Source organism: Musa acuminata, chromosome BXJ3-5 (genome assembly GCF_036884655.1).
Source record: "Musa acuminata AAA Group cultivar baxijiao chromosome BXJ3-5, Cavendish_Baxijiao_AAA, whole genome shotgun sequence".
NCBI lineage: Eukaryota > Viridiplantae > Streptophyta > Magnoliopsida > Zingiberales > Musaceae > Musa > Musa acuminata.
In genome coordinates this window covers 2,796,326-2,817,247 of record NC_088353.1, presented here as the reverse complement: position 1 = coordinate 2,817,247, position 20,922 = coordinate 2,796,326, and the positions used below count along the sequence as shown (strand labels likewise).

The following is a 20,922-nucleotide window of genomic DNA, read 5'->3' as shown; positions in this document are numbered from 1 at the left end:
TCCTGATAATATTATATTATAAATATAGTTAAAACATATGTCGACTATTATGAGCGAAATGTCCTCTTGACTTTTTTTATACTCTTTTATATTTATCAAAAACTACATTGCATTCGCATAATCTTGAAATATTCTTAATCATTAAAATCACATACACTATCAATTAATAATATTTTTAAATAGATTTTAATACTTCAAATGCAATTTAAGCTAATCTTCATTGATTTATAAATAAAAATAATCAAATAAGAAGATTTTTATTAGTTATAAGATTTGTGATTAGGTTTAGGATATTTTTAAAATATTTTATATCTATTCAAAAATAGTATAAACCGATGAATTGAACCGATTCACCTTATAAATCGATTTACTCCATGGATCAGTGAAAGGTAAGAATTATTTGGAGACACTAAATTTCTTGAATTTTTTTGTATTAACATATTCATAATGGTATTCAAATTGTTTTTGGTCACCTTCCAAAAACAAATTAACTAACTGCGGATTAGTCTTTGGATTCCGAACTCGGTTGCAAGACGCTGCATCGCCGTGGTTTTAGCGTCCCGCTAATGGATTGGATTATATTAATTAGGAACATTAACTATATTTAAATCTAAATTAGCACTTAGCAGTCAGCTTTAATGAATGTTTTTGTTTTCCGTGCCCGACTCAGCTACCTTCTTTACCGTCCGGAAACAAGAACTGCAAACCACTAAGGGGTTCGGTGCTGCTGCTAATGACGAGGGAGGTACCTTTTAAGGTATACCCGAACACGTAAGGTAGTTTTATTTGGACGATGTTTTAATTATAAATACAGATCTGTCACTCGGTAATTTTTAACACGATGATGCCACGTGTTGTTTTTCCAACTCCGGATGTTCTTCGACCTGTACAATCATCACGATTCTTTTTTATCTTTGGATCTTTTACATATATATCTTCGCAAAACTATGAAATAATATATTTATCATAGAAAATAATATATTTATCATTGGACCCCGCACTCCTGCATCGATCCCCATCCGTTGATCTCATTCTTCCGCCAACCTCGAGACCCCAAAAAACACTGTGTACCAAATCCGAGCGGGTCACCGACTGTAATTATCGAACGTCAAATCGGTTCGAGTTTAGGCCCCAATTCATATATATATATATATATATATATATATATATATATATATATATATGCTACGACCGCCCCCAATTCGTTCTCATGTGCGAACGGCATCAGCGAGACCACGCCGCTAGGTATCATTCGTTCTTCCTCCTCCTCTCTATTCTACCACCGTCACCGCCACTACTCTTGCGCATGGATTTCTGCCAACACTTACGCACGCCCTAATCGCAACCCTAAAACCGTTTAAAAATCAGGATCGAAATCATTATTACTTTTTTCTGGTTTTCTTTCGTCTCCTTAGCAAGATTATTTGGTTTTAATTGAAAATTTTTCGGTATGTAATTTACAGGTTTAATTTGGAATCCCTTGTTAATTGGACCAAAGCTGACTGCGCGTGCCGCTCATGGCGACGGCTTCGGGTAAAGCATTGTGCCTTCCCTTGTTCATCTTCTATTCTTGTGGTGGAATCCCCAGACTTTAGGTCTGAGGGCATCGGATTTAGTTGTGGTGTTTGCTGATTGAAAGTATTTGGTGACTTGGGTTATGTGGTTTTGGTTATCGGTGTCGGTTATATCGACTTGGCCTGCATTTAGGGTTTCGCGTTTGTGGAACTCTGCATCTTGAATTTATATCGCTGAGAAGAATTATAATTTTCTCTAAATTTTTTGAAGAAATTCTGCGTCATGTTAGATTTTGACTCGGAAGTAGTGATTTAAATACGAAAATTTATTAGCATCAGGTTGTAAAATTGCTACTTGATGGCAATTTTTTCCTCACAAAAAAGTTCTTCCTTTTTTTTTTGGTCTGCTGCAGTTTCCAATTTCAGTTTTCCTGCGAGTTTGTTGATGTTGAGTCGTGTGGTTATATTTTGGGGTGTGTATACACGTTGATTTAGTTCGTGATTAAAGTTTTTTTTTTTAACATCTGGTAGAATTGTCTTTTTCACATGCTTTAAGAATAAGCTAATGAACTCTACATGGTTGTTCCTCTTATAGTTGTACTTAATGTAGTATTTGAAGGAGCACTTCGCTTAGTTGATTTTCTATAGAATTGAGAAAGAAATATGTATGAGGTTTCTGTTTCCAGTTGCAATATATTAGCTTAAGAACTTTCTTATCATGTCTGTTTAGTTTTCTGAGAGATATCTACTATATATGTGCATTCTAAGCAAGTACCTGCACTGTGACACATACCAACAGTGGATATTTGATGAAATATGTTGGTCTATAAGTCGTAGTTGAAGAGGTTTGCTGGAGCAAGCTCTCTGGATTTTTGGTTTATTCATGACTGTTAACTCATTGTTCTTATTATTTTTACCTCATTGGAAGATACGTAGAATCAGAAAAGAAAAGAGACAATAATAATATGCCCACAGGAAAGTTAATAAAAAGAATTAATGTGAAAATGAATTAATCCTCCAACTTGCATTTACTGGACACTTTTATCCAAAAAAAATTTACTATTCAGCCATTTGTAGGTTGTTTTTCACTTAAATCAGAAGATGCAATGGGAGCTATTAGTATCTAAGTTGGCTTATGTATTTGTCATGAGAATTGAGCTATTGGAGATCACCTATTATTCTTGTCATATGGTTACCCCTTGCTATGTTGCTATTTCAATATTAGATTTTTTCTGCAAAGTGTGTCTGATGTCTATTAACATTCTTATTCAACTTAAGTTTACATTTTTCTTATAACTTAAACGTCCAAAGATAATCAAACATTTTTCTCAATATTTGAAAACATGTTTGCACTGCAAAGAAATTTGAAGTAGCACTAAATATTAATTCGACATTCATTTGCTTTTCTTCTTCTTTAAGGCTTTATAATACTTTGAATATGCATTTGTCTTTTTAGTGGAAAAAAAAAAACATAGCGTCCAGAAGATTTATAGTTAATAACTTTTTAGTACGTTAATGATAGGCACAAGTTTGGTGATCATCAGAAGCTACCAAACACAGCAACAGCCAACACATGTAGATTAATTGAATACACAAAATAAAACAATTAGAAAATGTATCATAAAGTGTGATGATATCCTGTTATTCTTGACCAATTTTGCTCAATTTGTAGCATTTAGTTACGTGCAATGACTTATCTGTTGGCATGAGTTGGTACCTCTTTTGGCATTGAATGAATTGATGCCATAATGTATCCTATTGGCATAAACCAAAAGTAGCCACCAAAAATATGGTGACCTCTGAGGAAAGAGTTGCATGGCATGGTGCTGATAGTTTGTTGGCATGACAGTACGTTCTTGACCCATGTCGATGCATGCTGATCAGAACAACAATTTGTGAACCATCTATTAGATAAAGTTTAACGGAATTGTTTCTCTTGTCTATTTTTTGTTGATGTAGAGGTGTTGACATTCTTTGTTTACTGTACTGCAGCATCTTTCAAATCACGAGAAGATCATCGGAAACAACTTGAATTGGAAGAAGCACGTAAGGCTGGACTTGCCCCAGCTGAGGTTGATGAAGATGGAAAGGAGATCAATCCACACATTCCTCAGTATATGTCATCAGCTCCCTGGTATCTTAATGCTGAGAGGCCAGTAAGTTCTATCGTGAAAATTCATTGTTTTCTCCCACTTACCTGCTCTGACTCAAAAAATCCATAACATGTACCCACTGTATTTTACAGAGTTTGAAGCATCAGAGGAAATGGAAATCAGATCCCAATTACACCAAATCATGGTATGATAGAGGTGCCAAGATTTATCAAGCTGATCGGTATAGAAAGGGTGCATGTGAGAAGTAAGTTTGTTACCTTTAGTGTATGTTTTTCTCTTTAAGTAGTACAAAACCTTGCACTGTAGACTATCATGCTATTGCAATAATGTCCTGGTTTTTCTGGAGTCATGAAATCTCGGTACTCTGATTATTGGTGCTTGGTACTTCGTAGCTCTGGCTAATGTTGCACTAACATCAATTCAGCAATGCTTTCTCCTGGTATACCTTGTAATCGCTTGATGTTTGATTAATTATTTTCTCTGTTTCAGTTGTGGGGCAATGACACATGACAAAAAGTCCTGCATGGAGAGACCTAGGAAAGTGGGAGCTAAGTGGACAAGCATGCACATAGCTCCGGATGAAAAGATTGAGACATTTGAGCTTGATTATGATGGGAAACGTGACCGTTGGAATGGCTACGATGCTTCCGCATATTTTCGTGTAATTGAGCAGTATGAGGCTAGAGATGAAGCCAGGCGGAAGTATTTGAAAGAGGAACAATTGAAGAACCTAGAGGAGAAGAATAACAAAAAGGATGACAAGGATAGTGGTAGCGATGATGATGATGACGATGATTTTTTAAAGGTTGATGAGGCTAAGGTTGATGAGAGCAAACAGATGGACTTTGCAAAGGTGGAGAAACGTGTGCGTACCACTGGAGGTGGAAGCACTGGAACTGTCAGGTATTTTAACATCAAATTGCAGGATCTCCATGAGCTAAGTTTTTGAACATCTGATGAAACTTTTTGTTGTCAAGGCATTGAATTTCCTGGAACTTGGTGCATAATTGTAAACTTTTTGTTATGTCAGGAATTTGCGTATTAGAGAAGATACAGCAAAGTATCTTTTGAATCTAGATGTCAACTCTGCGTACTATGACCCAAAAACTCGTTCTATGCGTGAGGATCCTGTACCTGATAGTGATCCAAATGAGAAGTTCTATGAAGTGAGTTTTTTTTTCTCTTAACACATGCTAAGTTTCTTCTTCCTAATTTTTCATGTTGTTTCTACTTCACAATAGATAATTTGTTCATTTATGGTACACACTACAGGGTGATAACCAAAACAGAGTTAGTGGACAAGCACTGGAGTTCAAGCAGCTCAACATTCATGCATGGGAAGCTTTTGAAAAAGGACAAGATATCCACATGCAAGCTGCTCCTTCTCAAGCGGAACTATTGTTTAAAAATTATAAAATCATCAAGGATAAATTGAAAAACAAGACAAAAGATACCATTATGGAGAAATATGGGAATGCAGCATCTGAGGAAGCACTACCTAGGGAGCTTCTTCTGGGACAAAGTGAGAGAGAGATTGAATATGATCGTGCTGGTCGAATAATAAGAGGCCAGGTATGGTATTTCGAGTGGATTGATATATTTGTTATTTTATCTGTGTTCTTATAGAAATCAGTAAAAGAAAGATGTTATCCTTTTATAATTACTCAAGGTCTACTCAAACATATATAGAAATTTGCTTTGGGGTCTTTTCCCTCTTCGATGAGCGACTTATCTGCTGCATCTGGTCGATTTTATTTTCTGCATAATGTTTGGTCTTGTTTTATGGTTTATTGAATTTGGTTTTGTCTGCAATTTAATAATCAAAGTTTTGTAGCTAATTCAGTTTATAAATGTTGCTTATTTCAAGGAAGCTGCCCTTCCTAAGAGCAAATATGAAGAAGATGTTTATATAAATAACCATACGACAGTTTGGGGTTCATGGTGGAAGGATCATCAGTGGGGCTATAAGTGCTGCAAGCAGACTATCCGTAATAGCTACTGCACAGGCTCAGCAGGCATTGAGGCTGCCGAAGCTGCAACCAAACTTCTGAAGACTAATATGGCTCGTAAAGAAGCTACTGATGGTTAGTAATTTATGAAATTTCTTGCTTCTGTAATCGATTTTTTAATGAAGATAATTTTCATTTTGTCATTTTTGCCCATCTTTGTGAGTCTCATAGATATGTTACCACCAAAGGAGACATAATACATACACGATGATGTCATTAATTAGATTAGTCCTATCATCAATCATGATATAATTTAATGAAATATACGATGTTTGGTGTATCAAACTGCGGCCACAATATTCCTCCAGGGAGCCTCCTTTTAATTTTGACCTCAAGTTTCTGTTCATTTCAAAAGGTTAGGTTTATAAAGTTAGATTCTTTTTAAGAGCTTTTCATGTCAAAAGAAGAGTGGGGGAGAGGTGTCAAACTGTCAACTACATGCTTTGCTGAGGAGAAACTGGAGTGTAAACAATAGAGATAACAGTAAGAGGAAGAGGATGAAGTAGTCAAAATCAGAGGCTAGAGAGATCATAGTCTGTTTTGGCATATTGTGTATATCATATAACATATTGGGGTTTCATTTTGTTGGCTTACGTTCTCAGACATCTCAGTGCTAAGCCATCTCAGAGTTGTGGCAGATTGTTTTTCCAACCTAAGCCCTGTTCAATTTTATCTGCTCTATGTTGGGTTGATTTGGTTTGGCTCACCTAGTATGGACCCTAGTTTTAGAGAGCTGGACTCTTCTATAATTAACCTGCACCATCCTTTGTACTATGAAACTCATCGTGGAGAAGTGCGAAAAGAACCGACTGATTAAGACTTTTTCTTCATGTACTCAATGAAACTGTCTTGATACTTTTACCAGTGCTTGCGGGATTAAAAGCACAAGATAATCAATTCTAGCTCAATTATTGGTTATTTAATTGTGCTTTGCCTCTTGGCTTTATATTCTCGTAGGATACTGTGCTGTCTCTACCTTATTGTATACTGTTTAATTCATGTCTCTTTTTTTTTTGTTGGGAGCGAGTTTATTTCATTGATATTTTTTGTATAACATTCAGTTTTTGATAGAAAAAGAAATTTACCTGTTTTAAATGGGAACAGAAGTTACAGAAGTATTAGGAAAAAAACCGAAAGTTCATATTCAACTGACAGCTCCCATCTGCATGTTCCTCTTGAGTTTGAGGAACAAAACTTAATAGAGTTGACTAATTAAATAAAAGTACTTTCTGCTTGATATAAATTTGTTTTATAAGTTTTGGCTTCTTTGATGGAAATTATATTATGTTATTGAGACCCACTGTATAAATTTATGTCAAAGATTGTCAATACATGCCTGCTGTTGATATCGCTCTTCTCTTCATGCAGAAGTGCAACAATCTATGGGGCTTGTTTTGTTTCAGAATGTGTGAAGAATATGATTTTGTGCTTTTTTTTTAATATATACTGCCGATTTGAGACTTACATGTATTTTTCTTGATGACTTGGGAATAATGCATTCCTTTGTGTCCTTCAGATATGCCTGTGCAGCACGAGGAAAAACGGCATGCCACCTGGGGAACCGAGGTTCCTGATGATTTGGTGCTAGATAAAAGACTACTTGCAGAAGCATTAAAGAAGGTACATCAGTAATCATGTATTTTGTGTTAATCTGTAGATGCTAAAACTAGCTTTCTATTCGGTACAGGAAGATGAAAGAAAGAAGGAAGAGAGAGATGAAAGAAAGCGGAAATACAATGTCAAATGGGAAGATGAGGTATTTATTCATATTTTGACAAACTAGTCCTTGTTCGTTCTGTTGCATTTAATTCAGAAACAAAAGATCCTAGAGTTCCATATAGACTTGAACCTATAATGGTTCATTTGGGGGAAATAAAATTTAAAAAAACTAGGTCCATTATTGTCAAGCTGTCAGCAATTCCCAAAATCAATCATTACATGTGACCTTATCATCAATCATTATTGACACATGATTGGAAAAAATGTACAATTATGATAATGTTTGTTTACGAAGCATGTAGACCGGATTGCTGCCCCTTTTAGGATATGGTTCTTGATGGCTTTATGTCCATGCAGATCACCGCTGAAGATATGGAGGCCTATCGGATGAAGAAGATCCATCATGATGATCCAATGAAAGATTTCCTCCACTGATTACTCTAGTATTTTTTTTGGCTTATGCATCATGTATGTTCTGAAATTATTACAAAAGCAGTTGGAAGTTTTAAGAATGTATGTATTTGCTATGATGTTTTACCCACTTTAGAAACTGCATTTTGTTGGTCAAATATGTCCCCAATCATTTACGGTCCCATAGTACAAATCTTGTTTGTCAAATTGGGTATTTAGAGGGGCAAAAAAAGCATATAGACCTTCGTAGGAAGAATCGTTACGTTGAGAATCAATTTAGCGTTGACATGTTAAAGTCTTTACTAACCAGTGCATACGATGTTTTTTTTATTTTTTTTGTGGAGGGCTTCACTATTTCTTTCTGTTTTTTTCCCATCCTCCTTAGGATAGCATCTAACATCAGAAAATTATGTGTGTGTGTGACATGTTAAAGTCTTTGCTATCCAGTGCATTCGATTTTTTTTTTTTTTTTTTTTTTTGGTGGAGGACTTCACCATTTCTTTCTGTTTTTTCCCATCCTCTGTGTGTGTGTGTGGGGGCGCGCGCATGCGTGCGGGCGTGCGTGTGTGTGTGCGCGTGCGTGCGTGTTACTTTTTTCAATCAGGGCAACCTGATGTCCATGTTCACCAGGTAGTTCGTGGGTGTGGCACCGAGATCGTGGACGCAAGAGGTGGACAAGGCCTTCGAGCGAGCCTTGGTGGTGTAACAAGAGGGCACCCCAAACTGATGGTTTACCATTAGGTGTAGCTGGCAAGGTGGAGTTCTGCTAGTGCGTGGGATCGCTACCAAGCCCCGGTGGAGGATTGCGACATAATCGAGTAAGGGATGATCGAGGTGTCGGATTGCTAGGGTGAGGCAGATGGCGGTGGGAGCAACAACGAGTTCAATAGTGGCATACAACACTGCTAGCAATCGACCGCTCAGGGCAAACGAGAGGAGTAAAAGCATGACATCCCCTAAGCTAAGTACTGGAAGGGAGATTGGAGAAACATCCTGCGCTAGGCGAAGAAGAAGAGAACATCGACACAGGTCGCCAATAACAGAAAAAACATCCATGATATCATATAAAAATTATACAAGAAAGGTGACCATACGAGTTTACATCCATGCATTCTTGCTAACGCCAAAAATTTATATAAAATTATTTTTTTACCCTTTCCGTTCACGACGAAATTGACGACGTGAGGAGAATTGAGATTAAATATTTCACTTTCTAAGTATTGGGATCCCAATGTTACTTTTTAAAGTATAGAAACCGGAATACTAATTTTATGTAACTAAGAGGGGTAATATGTAATTACCCCTCATAAAGTATATATAGTCACAAAAATTTTAGCACTACAAAGTTTCATATTTTGATGCACCGTCTCTGTTTCTTGTTAGAATCTTAAATCTCACGGCTTCCTAAAACTATTCCCAGACTCCCGAGCTTGGAACTGAAATAACTCACTCAAACCTATAATTTAGGACGACCATCTTTAGACGCAATAAACCAAGACAACATGAGAAACCTCTTTGTCTGAATGCCAACCTCTTTCGTTGCTTTTGTGGGCACAATTAGCAGCTAAAATAATTTAAGGTCACGGAAACTCATGGGAATATAATGCAGGCCCTAATGAAGATTACTTTTTTTTGTTTTTGTTGAAGCCAACAAACATATGAATCTCTAATGTATCAACCATGGTATGTAATTTCGAATGGTACCATCCGGTACAGATGGTACGTTTCAATCCGATGGTATACCAGTATGCGGACCGCCCACAACCGGTATACCAGTATGCGGACCGCCCGCAACCGGACAGACCGTGCTGATACAGTAATACACTGTAGCAGTACCACAGTGCTACAATAAAAGAAAATAGCTCAACCCTGATGTACCATTCGGTACGCTCTGGTGTACCACTCGATAAGCCAGTACCGTAACGTACCGTACCGAGCCAACCTCGAAACACCGATACGATACGATATTGCATACCTCGGTATCAACCAATAGAGAATAAGCTGTCATATCAGAGCCCAAAAAGTACAATAGTTTATCAAAGAAAAAAGTACATACATAAAAGATTGTTTTAATCAAATTAATTCTTCTCTTGAACTTAAAGGATGCAGTCTTCCGGTTCCTCTGTCCATGCATTATCTGCACACACTCGGCAAACCAGTCCTCTTTTCTATAATTGTTGATTTTTTTTTTTGCTTTTTGATTTTTGCAAAGGGATATATGGTAGTAGTAGCAGAAAACAACAGACAGAAAGAATACTTGGACTAGGGTTCATCAATAAAGAACATTAGGGTTCAATTCTGAAAGGCTCTACCAGAGATTTCCAAATGTTCTTGATATATCATTTAATCATACTCTGATGCAACAGAAATATGATAAAAACTTAGAATTAAAAAAGCATAATTCAGTCCATCCCTCCAAAAATAAAAAGATTAAAAGAGACAAACATAACACAATGAATTGCCCAAGACAGAGAAGGAGAGAACATGACCGAAAACACAAACAATGTTAAGCCACCGACTGTTTTGGGCGAAATATAAATCCTTTCTGCAAATGAGCTAAAATAAAGCTGAAATTGAATGTAAGCCAAATAAATTTCAATCTGTAAGTTTAGGCTATCCTAAGGGAGCAACCAACTACTAATGCAGCATTTAAGACAGGATTGAATCATCCACATAGAACCACTAGACCAACAGCATTATAATTAGCTTGAGAATTCTCTATAAAGATAAGTGTAATACCCTACCAATGCAGACAATTTAAAGTACAAAAGTCATTCTTTTAACACCATAAACACATTAGTCTCTTCTGAGACATCATTAGTGCATTGTTGCATAATGTTTCAGTCCATGTGTGAGCATCATTTACACCATTTAATGTAATAAAAATGCTTTCCAATTAAAAAACAGCATAAATTCATTCTAGATCAAATTCTTCCAAATAACACCATAAATTCTCTATAACAATAAGTGTAATCCCCTACCAATGCAGACAATTTCTAGGTGCAAATTCATTGTTTTGACACCATAAATTCATTCTAGTGAAAATTCAGCCAAATGACACCATAAATTCTCCATAAAGATAAGTGTGATCTCTCCCAATGCAGACAATCTCTAGGTGCAAATTCATTCTTTTATCACCATAAGTTCATTCTGGTGCAAATTCAGCCAAATGACACCATGAATTCTCTATAAAGTCAAGTGTAATCCCCTACCGATGCAGACAATTTCTAGTGCAAATTCATTCTTTTGACACCGTAAATGAGTTCAAATGACACATACCCATCTATCAGCTCCTAATTCAGTCAATACATCACAAAGTCATCTGCAGCAAAAAAGATGAAATGATTCTAATAAACCACCAAACCAACAGTAAGTAGGTGGAAAGAAGACAATTTCTACGACAATCAAATGGAAGCTAAGTAACTCCACAGAGACATGATAGTCTGAATAGTCAAATACATAGCAAAGCTATAGCCCCAACTTTGTCTTCAAATCACAATCCATGATAAAGATAAAGCACAATTTATTACTTCTATCAGCAGTCAACAAAATCAATAGGCAAACAGTGTCCAAGACTACCTTAGCCGCAAGTTTCTCACTCCCCGGAGGCCGAAGCTGGAGCTGAAGCAGATGTACCTGCACTTGCAGAAACTGCATTCTTTGCCTCCACTGAGCAGCAGCCTCCACGGTGATGGTGGTGGTGGTGACCATGGCCGTGGGTATGAGGCCGAACCTTGAATTGTTTGCGCATGTCATAAGCGTCCTCGCCGTCAGCGTAGTACTTGGCCTCGACGTCGTGAATGAGGTAGCCGAGGGTGGAGGTGTAGAGGACGAGGGCGGCACGGTTGCTGCGGCGGACGTGGAGGGAGACGTACTCGGCGCCGAAGACGGACTCCATGGCGTTCTGGGCGGCGGTCATGAGCTTGGTGGCGATGCCGAGCTTGCGGTGGGTGCGGAGGACGGCGAGGGAGGTGATGTGGCCGTGGCAGGGCTCGGAGGCGTCCTCCTCCATCTTGGCGAGAACGTAGCCGACGATGCGGCCGCCGTAGTCCTCGGCCACGAAGAGCAGCTGCGGCCAGGAGAGGATGTGGTAGAGGTAGTACTTTATCTGGTAGTTCTCCGGAAGGCATAGCAGGTTGCAGGCCTGCATCGCCAGCAGATCCTCCACCGTCGCCTGCCGTATGCAAACCATATCCTCCTCCAATTAACAATTCGATCGACCGATTGATGGATGGGTTTGATCGGCCGGCGGAAGGAGGAGAGATCGGCTTCTTCGTCTACGCGTCTCTCTCGACACGTTAGGGTTAGAAGGAGCCGATGATGCTGATAAGAACTCGCCAACGTCTCAATCCGCCCCCACCTATGCATTGAAGTCAGTGTGAAGGGAAATTTGGAAATTAGGAAAATTGAGAAGAAATTTTTTTTTTAATTTGAATATATATATATATATTTATTTATTTATTTTTCAAATGGTACCTTATTTTCGATAATACCAAAAAATATTCACCACCACTCCCAATTAGACCAAAATTTGATATATTATAATATTTTTATAATCTAAAAAATATTATAAATTTTATTTTAAAACACCATAAAAAGAATATAAATGGACCCCTAAAACCAAATCAATCATTTATCATATTCTTCAATATCTTTATGATATTTTCAATATCTTAACAAAAATATTATAACGTTAAAATATACTATAAGTCATTTAATATATCATACTAGAATTTAAATAAGTATTTATAATATATCACACAAATAAAGATTAAAAATAGGTTTATATTTTTTATCATTATATAAGAATATTATAAATGATCCAAATTGACTTTTAACCTCGATCAAACTAGCCAGCCACAAGTCTCCAAATGTAATATCATACATAATGACTTATAATATTTTTTTCTTAATAATTTTATAATATTTTTAAAATATTATAAATAAGTCAAATGAAAATACTATAATAATATATCCAATTAAACCATATGGATTGGTCCGAAAACTAAAATGAAAAAGAATGGTCCCATAGGGTGTCTCCCAAAATAAAAAGGAAAAGTATCATTGTGGCAAGTGAGGTATTTTAGGCATTATTCGGAATAAGGATAGATACCATTTGTAAAAATAAAAAATGATCCATTAAATTTTATAAAATATAAAAAAAATTATTTTTTGATTTTATATCATGACTAAATATATAGGTCGATCAATGATTTGATTCGATTTCATGAAATTGTGAGACTCAAAACCAATCAATTTAATTAAGATTTAAGTTATATGGTCGAACAACCGTATCAATTTCTCTATAATCTCAATTCCTTTCACACGACCTCTTAGATTAAATTATTTAAATTATAATCTAATAATATGATATCGTTCATTAAAAATATATTATATAATATAATTTTGTCATTGAATTCCCCAACTGCATCTGTCCTATCCAAATCAACCTAATGATGCCATACATTGGGGGATTTGATCCTAAGAACCACTTTAGATTAATGCCCTTACTTAACCCTTAAGTTATTTTAATTTACATTTAGTAAGGAAAGTTAATTAGAACTAAATGCTCTCACATGGCTCGTCTCATAAACACCTCAACTATCTCATAATCTCTCCTTCTTCTTTTTCCTCCTTTTTTTTTCACTATTTCTTGTGTAAACGAGCAAATTCCGGAAACAAATTGATCGTGGCGAGGCATTCAAAGCAAGAAAGATAAAATTGTAGAATTAGTGTAATCCGAGAACAAACTTTGAATCCTCTTCAAGCCATAAATGATATCAAGTGCATTTGATATCATTTATGGCTTTGGTTTTATGATTAGATTATTCTTTAATTTCACATTTTTTAGTCATTGTAAGATATTACGTGAATCCTTGGATTACATGGGATTTCTTATGCCTAATTTTTGGTGTTTGTAGATCCAAAGTGTCCATTTGAGAGAATTTATTTGTTCTTTCTAACTCTAAATATATTATTTTAATTTTAAATTCTTGTGTCCGAAAGGACTACATGAGATCTTTCTCTGATGTAGAGATTTAATAACTGAGAGTTCTCATTCACCTGAGTTTACTTGTTGTACTCACAACTTCTCAGCTGCTTGTGGGTGTAGTCCACAGACCAGTAGTCAACCAGAAGTTAATGCCTTTTATTTCTGGTTGCTGATCCACTCTGCTAAGTGCAGAAATTGAAGAGCATGTGAAGTTGAGTTATTGAATGTTCAATGAACCCCAAACTTGGCCATCTTAGAGCTGACATGAGCATGCATGATGCAGAACAAGTGTGTGGACTTCTTCTTGTGCCAGATATGAGATTGATGGATTGTGTGATGACCTCATTTCTAAGTTATTTAGAGCTTGTGAGGGAGCAAGTGATGCATTCCTAGTCAGTTTTTTCTGTGGCTCTTTGGGAGTTGGGCTTGTTGAAGAGCTTGTTTATGATAGGCTTTTGAGAATTATTAGCTCCAACTCTTCATGCAATTCATGGTCTTAATTTCAACATGAAATCAAGCACAGATTTAAGAAGAAGAAGAAGAAGAAGAAGAAGAAGAAGAAGAAGAAGAAGAGAGTGAAAAAGAAAGTGCCTTTGTAGGTGACAGCTCTCAATTAAAAAGCTATCGGATTCTATAGATCGAAAGGGAACAAAGGTGATATTTAGTAGACATGTCAGCATCATTGAAAAGACCATATGGATAGGAATGATAAGAAAGTGAAAGAATGTGTTGGTCCAATAGAAGTGAAGCAGAAAAGCAAGCACCAATCAACAAGAGAGCACTACGAACAGTCCGAATCGGAACTACTGCTGCAAGTAGAAATAGAATGGTGGCGATTGAGAAGAACAGTTAGGTGGAAATGGATCAGCAAGATCAAGTTGTACCTGTAAACGCACAAATCGTGCAAGAAAGAAGAAGAATATATTGTGTTTATGTTACACGAGGATCATAAATTCCACTGCAACCTTCGTTTGGTCCAAATACATTCTGAGATTTCTTAGGATTCCGATTCTTGACGCGTTCACTTCCCAAGACATGGAGATGTTTCATAGAATATGGCTTCAAAGAGACGAGCAGGCAAATGTCAAAGAGAAATATTATATATATATATATATATATATATATATATATATAGCTGGAACGAATCAGCCCTGAAAAGATCTTTGGATGATGTGGTCTCCTGCGGACGCATGCGGACCCACACAACGTCATCCCTGGAATTCTCCACGGCTGATTAGTTCACTCATTCACGACTTTGCTTGTAAATTTATACTATATATATATATATATATATATATATATATATATATATATATATATAGAGAGAGAGAGAGAGAGAGAACAGTGTAAACGTCAAAGTCGCATCAACTATTTGGGTTGGGTCGGCTGTATGATTCTTTTTCCTTTGATCATGATTGAGGTCCTGTGGAGACAACTCGCCAAATCGCGAGCCTAAAAATGCCCATGCTTTGGTGTGCGTACTAAAACTAAGATCCGTGAACTCCACGTTGTAAAGCACCGAAGTGAATATTGCAGCACTAAACACCACCGGAGATGGAGATGGAGATGGAGATGGAGATGAAGATGAAGAAGAAAAAGATGGGAGGAGGGAAATTATGCAGATATTATTGCCATAATACTACAGTGGATCGTCAAACCCCACCATGTTCAATTTTTATCCTGTCACATCACCTTTCATCCCCACTGTCAAACTTTTGTCTCCATCGACACAGAAAGCCCTAACTATGCAGCTATGTGCTCTCTCTCGCTCCCATTGAATTTTCTCATTGGTGTACAAAACTCAGCTCTCCCAGAAATTGAGCAGCATCCTCCCTCCGCTTTAATTATCCCAAGCAAAATTTCCACAAACTCCTGAGCTCCTCCACCCTGCGCACAGAGGCCATGTACGCTCTCGGAATCTTTTCTCTCACAACCAGACAGACATCAGGCCACTGGAAGCTTGAACTCAGCTCCCCAGGGAACAACAGTAAGCTTCTTCCACCTCCCTTTAATTCCCATCCCTCCTCCTCCTCCCTCCTCCCTCCTCCCTTGCTTCCTCTTGCCTATCCAACTCCTCCTCGGATCCTTCCTCGTCTCAACTGTATAGGTGAAGTCCATGCTGAACCGAGTCGGATCTGTATGTATATACCTAGCTTTGTTTTCTCTTGCTTCTCTACTAGTGCCTCGGACATAGCAATGGAAATGGTTAGATCATCTTGCTTCTCCGGTTTCTGGAAAGGAAAATTGATAGGAATAAGACTGGCTACGACCGCCAAATAGATCATCATATTTCATGGACGTCATCACCGTTATCCTTTCGCTTTTTTTATGGGCTGTGACTTGAACTCTTATGCAGGCTAAGAGGAGCTAAGGGAATGTAACGAGAGTTGGAAGATCTCAGAATCAGAAGAAGAAAGATCTACTGTGCTTCCCCATGGAATTGGTACCAAATCCGGATAGCCCCCACTCTAACAATAGCGGCGGGAGCAGTCCGAATAACAGCCCCCAGAACTTTAGCTCCTCGTCCTCGGCTGCCACCGCCGGTGGCGCTGCGGCCTCCTCTTCGCCTCCATCCTTAAGCCGCTACGAATCGCAGAAACGGCGCGACTGGAACACATTTGGCCAGTACCTAAGGAACCACCGCCCACCGCTCTCCCTCTCGCAGTGCAGCAGCGCCCATGTGCTCGAGTTCCTCCGCTACCTGGATCAATTCGGGAAGACCAAAATTCACACCCACATGTGCCCCTTCTTCGGCCACCCCAACCCCCCGGCGCCGTGTCCGTGCCCTCTTCGGCAAGCCTGGGGCAGCCTCGATGCCCTCATCGGCCGCCTCCGTGCTGCCTACGAGGAGAACGGAGGCAAGCCTGAGACGAACCCGTTCGGCGCCCGCGCCGTTCGTCTCTACCTCCGCGAGGTTCGTGAGGTTCAGTCAAAGGCACGGGGCATTAGCTACGAGAAGAAGAAGCGCAAGAAGCCGCAACAACATGAACAGCACCATCCTCCGCCGCCTCCGGCCGCCGCCTGATCTAAGCGAAAAGCCTCAGCAGTATCCGATCCAATGACGTACGAATGCCGAGCATGCGGAATCTTTGAGGTGCCACCGGATATGCATTAGACCTTTCTTCCGTCGATCAATATGAAGTAGCTATGTGTGAGCTTTTTTCCTTCTCTATTTGCTTATCATCATCATTAGTTCATGTGCTCTTTTAATTCCTACCTGAATGAACATCTGAACAAGTTGCTACTGCATATTAAATAGTATCATCGTCCCATGTTGGTTTTGCTTTAGATAAGCAGCTGTGTTTGGATTCTACATTAGATGATGCATTGATAAGAGTACACTGAGTAAGTGGTAGTGTTATCAATATTTGACATGCATCACTGGGAAAAAGAGGGGAAGGAACATAAGTACAGTACGCTCGTGGAGGTAAAGCAAATAGGGAGCTGCAGAGAGACCTTTGGTCGTGGGGGTGGGGTGGGGGTGAGGAGGGTAGGACTATCTATGAATGGTAAAAGAACAAAGAAAGAGATGGGTTCACTATTGTAATTTTGACTGACCTCTCACTGCTGCAAGGTGTACTTAGATTCTTGTAATGGCAAGGTAATGCATCTGCTCTCATGCATCAATTTCACTCACTCAGTCCCACTTTTCTTCTTATGGTATCAAAAGCTATATATGTTAGTGGTGACCTTATAATAGCTTGTCAGTCAGTACCCATTTTATTGTATCTTTTCCTCTCCTCACATTTATGGAACTGGGAGTCAGTGCTGCAATTCTGCAGCCACTTTTGAGTTACTTTTGTCATTCTAATAACATTTCCCTGCCTCCCTATCATCTCCGCTTGGACCGCTTCTTTCTCTTCTCGCAGGAAGGAAGGATAGAACTGATCACAGGATCCTTCCCTTTCCGATCTCTTTTTATAATCTGACACTTGGGCTTCCTGTTCTTCCATCATCTTTTACGCTTTCATTCTCGTGCTTCCACATGAGACCCACAGGTGCCATCCATAACAAGGTAGTGATCCAGATTGCTACGAATGCATTCACTGCATTTTGGGGACTGGTATGCATTTTTAAGAGGGAAGGGTACGAAAAGCTTAAGAACTAGTGGAATATGATATGATATGATCCATATTTTCGTAATCATCTGGCCGACAACCAAAGATTGTGGTCAACAGTAGCTTGCTATGATTGGTTAGCGTCAAGGACTGGATTTGGAGATATGGCAATCCTCTTGGTCCTGCCCACTTGCAATGTGAGAATACAATATCCCTTTTATATTCTAGACCACTAGCTGGGAATAGTTTGAGGTGTGTGTGTGTGTATATATATATACTGGATTGATGCTACTCGCGTATCTTTGGAAATTTCCCTTCCCCAGTGAGCATGGCCACTAAATAAGATGTTAAACATGGTAAAAGCATGCAACTTCGAGCAGGAGATGTGGTTCTTGAGATATATGTCCGTATAATTTTGAGTTGCATGATCAGCAATTTACTCATTCAGGCATTACTAGATATGCGATACTGCAGTTCTTATTGTGTGCTAGAGATGGGGCTAAGTTGCAGCAATCCTTTCGTTCTTTGTAAAGCAACGAGATGGATTTTCTATGATGATATTTTCTTTATTTACCGTAATCAGCAAAAGTTCAGAATCGCAGAGTGATATAAGATATTCTCCATAAGGAACAATGCTTCGACAAAAACCAGTTTGAAGATTTACTGTATGACACTCCATGTCCATGCATGAAATAAGAAACAATAAAGGTACCTAAGTGACTTTTTGCTCAAAATGTTCATGCTTTTCTTGCATATTTCTAGGTTTGTATAGCTTACAAAGATGGTTATTGGTATTTAAATGATCCAGTAGAACCTAATGGTTTCTGATTTCAATAATGTGCATAGCTGACTTTTCTGGATTACAACTGCTTTAGTTCATCTGCATGTAAACATCCTCCTTGTCTCAGTTTCTCCAAATATGATTTATGCCTCATCATTCCCTTAATTTTATAGATACTTCTCCAGGGATGATTGTCATCACCTATTCATTCTAGAGTATTTCTTCATCATAAATATGTCAAAAGAATCATGTGGTGAATCCATTAAGCTAAACATTTTTCTCAACTCAAGGCAGTAATTAATTCCAAAGTTCCCTTGCAGTAATTCTGGTTTCTTTTCTTCTTTGGGTCCAAGTGAAAACTGGATCTAAGTTTCTAATGTTCGTCGCAGAGAAGAAAATGGAGGGCTGATCATGCTTTCTTCTCTACAAATTAGGTAATCCATACCTTGTGGAATCTGATATTAGATTAAGAAGGGCATTTTTCAGGTCAGTTCTAGCTTAGATCCAATCTTAGAGATAGGGGATGTTCTTGAGTTTTGTTTTGTCTAATCAAGCATGTGTAAATTTTAGGTTTCACCACAAAAACAACCCTAGAGTTTGAACTTTAAGATTTGTGGTCTGAGTTATATGATGTTCTTTTTCTGATTCTGAATTAGGTAATCATAAACAACTTCGCCATTTTATTCTTTAACCAAGCACTAAAAAATGTAAGTATTTTCCTTTATATTACCTTCTAATAGACTCCTCTTAAGAAAACATGAAACCTAAAATAACTCTGATAGTTGAATATATACAATTTTGAATATAATATTTTTGATTAATTGAAGTTCAGAAGAAATGTATATATTCTGACATTTATAGGAGGATGCTTTAAAGGAATAAAAAGCTTCTAATCCATACAATGAAGGCGGTATTCTCATACTATTACTTCGACTTTCCAACTTGTGTAGACATCATGGCAACTTCTATTATGTGTTCAACTAATTCTAGAAAGTGAATGCCTTTAGTTACTGTAGTTAGAAGAAGATGTCCACAAACACCATCTTGAAAGAGAATTAAGATATTTATGTTTCTTTTAGGGTGAGAAGTACCCATTCTTCAACATGTATTCTTCGTTCGATTCGTCGGGTAGAACTCAGAAGTTATACTCAATTACATCAGCTTTCCAACTTAGGAAGAAATTTTTTTTTTCCCTAGCTTTTATTAGTCACTTACGATTTGATTGTCAATGCCATTTCTAAGCCTTCTCATTATATTGATGTAAAGTCTAATTTGTTTTGTTTACTAGATGAATCCAAATTCAGAAAACAATCTTAAGCATCCAAGAAAGAACTCCAGTTAATGATACTTCTATGTATCAATCTTAACATTTGCTGTGTCCAAGCTCATCTAGGTTAAGTTCTTTCATTTATTGATTTCAGCTGTATGCATTTCATTCTATGGATTATAGGCTTTCTCCTTTCTCAACCAAAGATATTAAACAATATTAATCTTAAGCATATTAGAGAATGAAATCCTCACTGGATTGTTTTAGTTTACTGGTTATTTCTTAAGGTAGAAAATGTTGTTTCTTGCGCATTCGGGCATGGATTTTGAGCAGAACATCTCTTTGTTTCATCCTTTCTTAAATTCTTGATCACCTGACCGTAACATATATGCTCAAAATAATTCATATTATTAAGTCGTGGCAATCAGAAAAAAAAACTTGAGATGGTATGAGGACTTTAATGAGATCCATTGATTTGTACACTTTGATCCGATCAGTGAGGATGAGGAAAATACACCTATCTATCTGCTCAAATGAAAGAAAGAAGATAGAACATATGATGCGAAGCTAAAGAATTAATTATATGATCTGCAGAAAAAAGATGGAAGGCTAAGTTTCTTTTTATCCTCAGTTTGATGCCTCTCCAATCTGATCTAGTTAGGTCTATTTTTCAATATCGTAAAATGTCGCTGACGACTCAAAATTCATAAATCTAAATGAATTTGTCTTTGATGCCTCAAAAAAAATTCTACTCAAATAAACCAACCGATAAAAATCAGTCAAAGATTTTCTAAAAGTGATACAGAAAAGTCTGAGTGAAACCAATCCAAAATAGTTGCATGCATCCTCGAAAGTTTTCGGTCGATCCTGAATGTGTAGATGTTGAAATTTTCTTCAAAATCAAATATAAAAGTAACATAAAAAATGCACATTGCATGAAGAAAGTCATATAACATCTGAGAGTTTGCAAGAACAATTCGACCAGTATGTGATTTATATCTCTCTGTCACTGATCAATCTCTCGCAATCTGACCAAATCTTCTGTTGATTCTCTGGA

At 37.6% G+C, this 20,922-nt stretch overlaps 3 protein-coding genes across 3 annotated transcripts; 2 read left to right on the top strand and 1 right to left on the bottom strand.

The window, feature by feature from the left end:
* Positions 1 to 1,171: 1,171 nt before the first annotated feature.
* On the top strand, positions 1,172 to 7,925 carry LOC135637664 (pre-mRNA-splicing factor SLU7-like). The gene is made up of 11 exons (XM_065150349.1): positions 1,172 to 1,245; positions 1,464 to 1,533; positions 3,507 to 3,670; positions 3,760 to 3,872; positions 4,118 to 4,531; positions 4,659 to 4,794; positions 4,901 to 5,200; positions 5,496 to 5,712; positions 7,154 to 7,257; positions 7,325 to 7,393; positions 7,714 to 7,925. Exons 2-11 carry the CDS (start codon positions 1,518 to 1,520, stop codon positions 7,789 to 7,791), a joined length of 1,611 nt encoding a protein of 536 aa, XP_065006421.1. The 5' UTR covers positions 1,172 to 1,245; positions 1,464 to 1,517; the 3' UTR covers positions 7,792 to 7,925.
* Positions 7,926 to 11,176: 3,251 nt separating this feature from the next.
* LOC135638054 (N-terminal acetyltransferase A complex catalytic subunit NAA10-like) lies at positions 11,177 to 12,106 on the bottom strand. The gene has a single exon (XM_065151006.1). It carries the CDS (start codon positions 11,957 to 11,959, stop codon positions 11,363 to 11,365), a length of 597 nt encoding a protein of 198 aa, XP_065007078.1. The 5' UTR covers positions 11,960 to 12,106; the 3' UTR covers positions 11,177 to 11,362.
* A 3,409-nt stretch (positions 12,107 to 15,515) lies between these two features.
* LOC103983866 (protein G1-like4) lies at positions 15,516 to 17,077 on the top strand. The gene is made up of 2 exons (XM_009401189.3): positions 15,516 to 15,746; positions 16,116 to 17,077. The coding sequence occupies exon 2, from the start codon at positions 16,194 to 16,196 to the stop codon at positions 16,782 to 16,784; it is 591 nt and encodes a 196-aa protein (XP_009399464.2). The 5' UTR covers positions 15,516 to 15,746; positions 16,116 to 16,193; the 3' UTR covers positions 16,785 to 17,077.
* Positions 17,078 to 20,922: the final 3,845 nt, after the last annotated feature.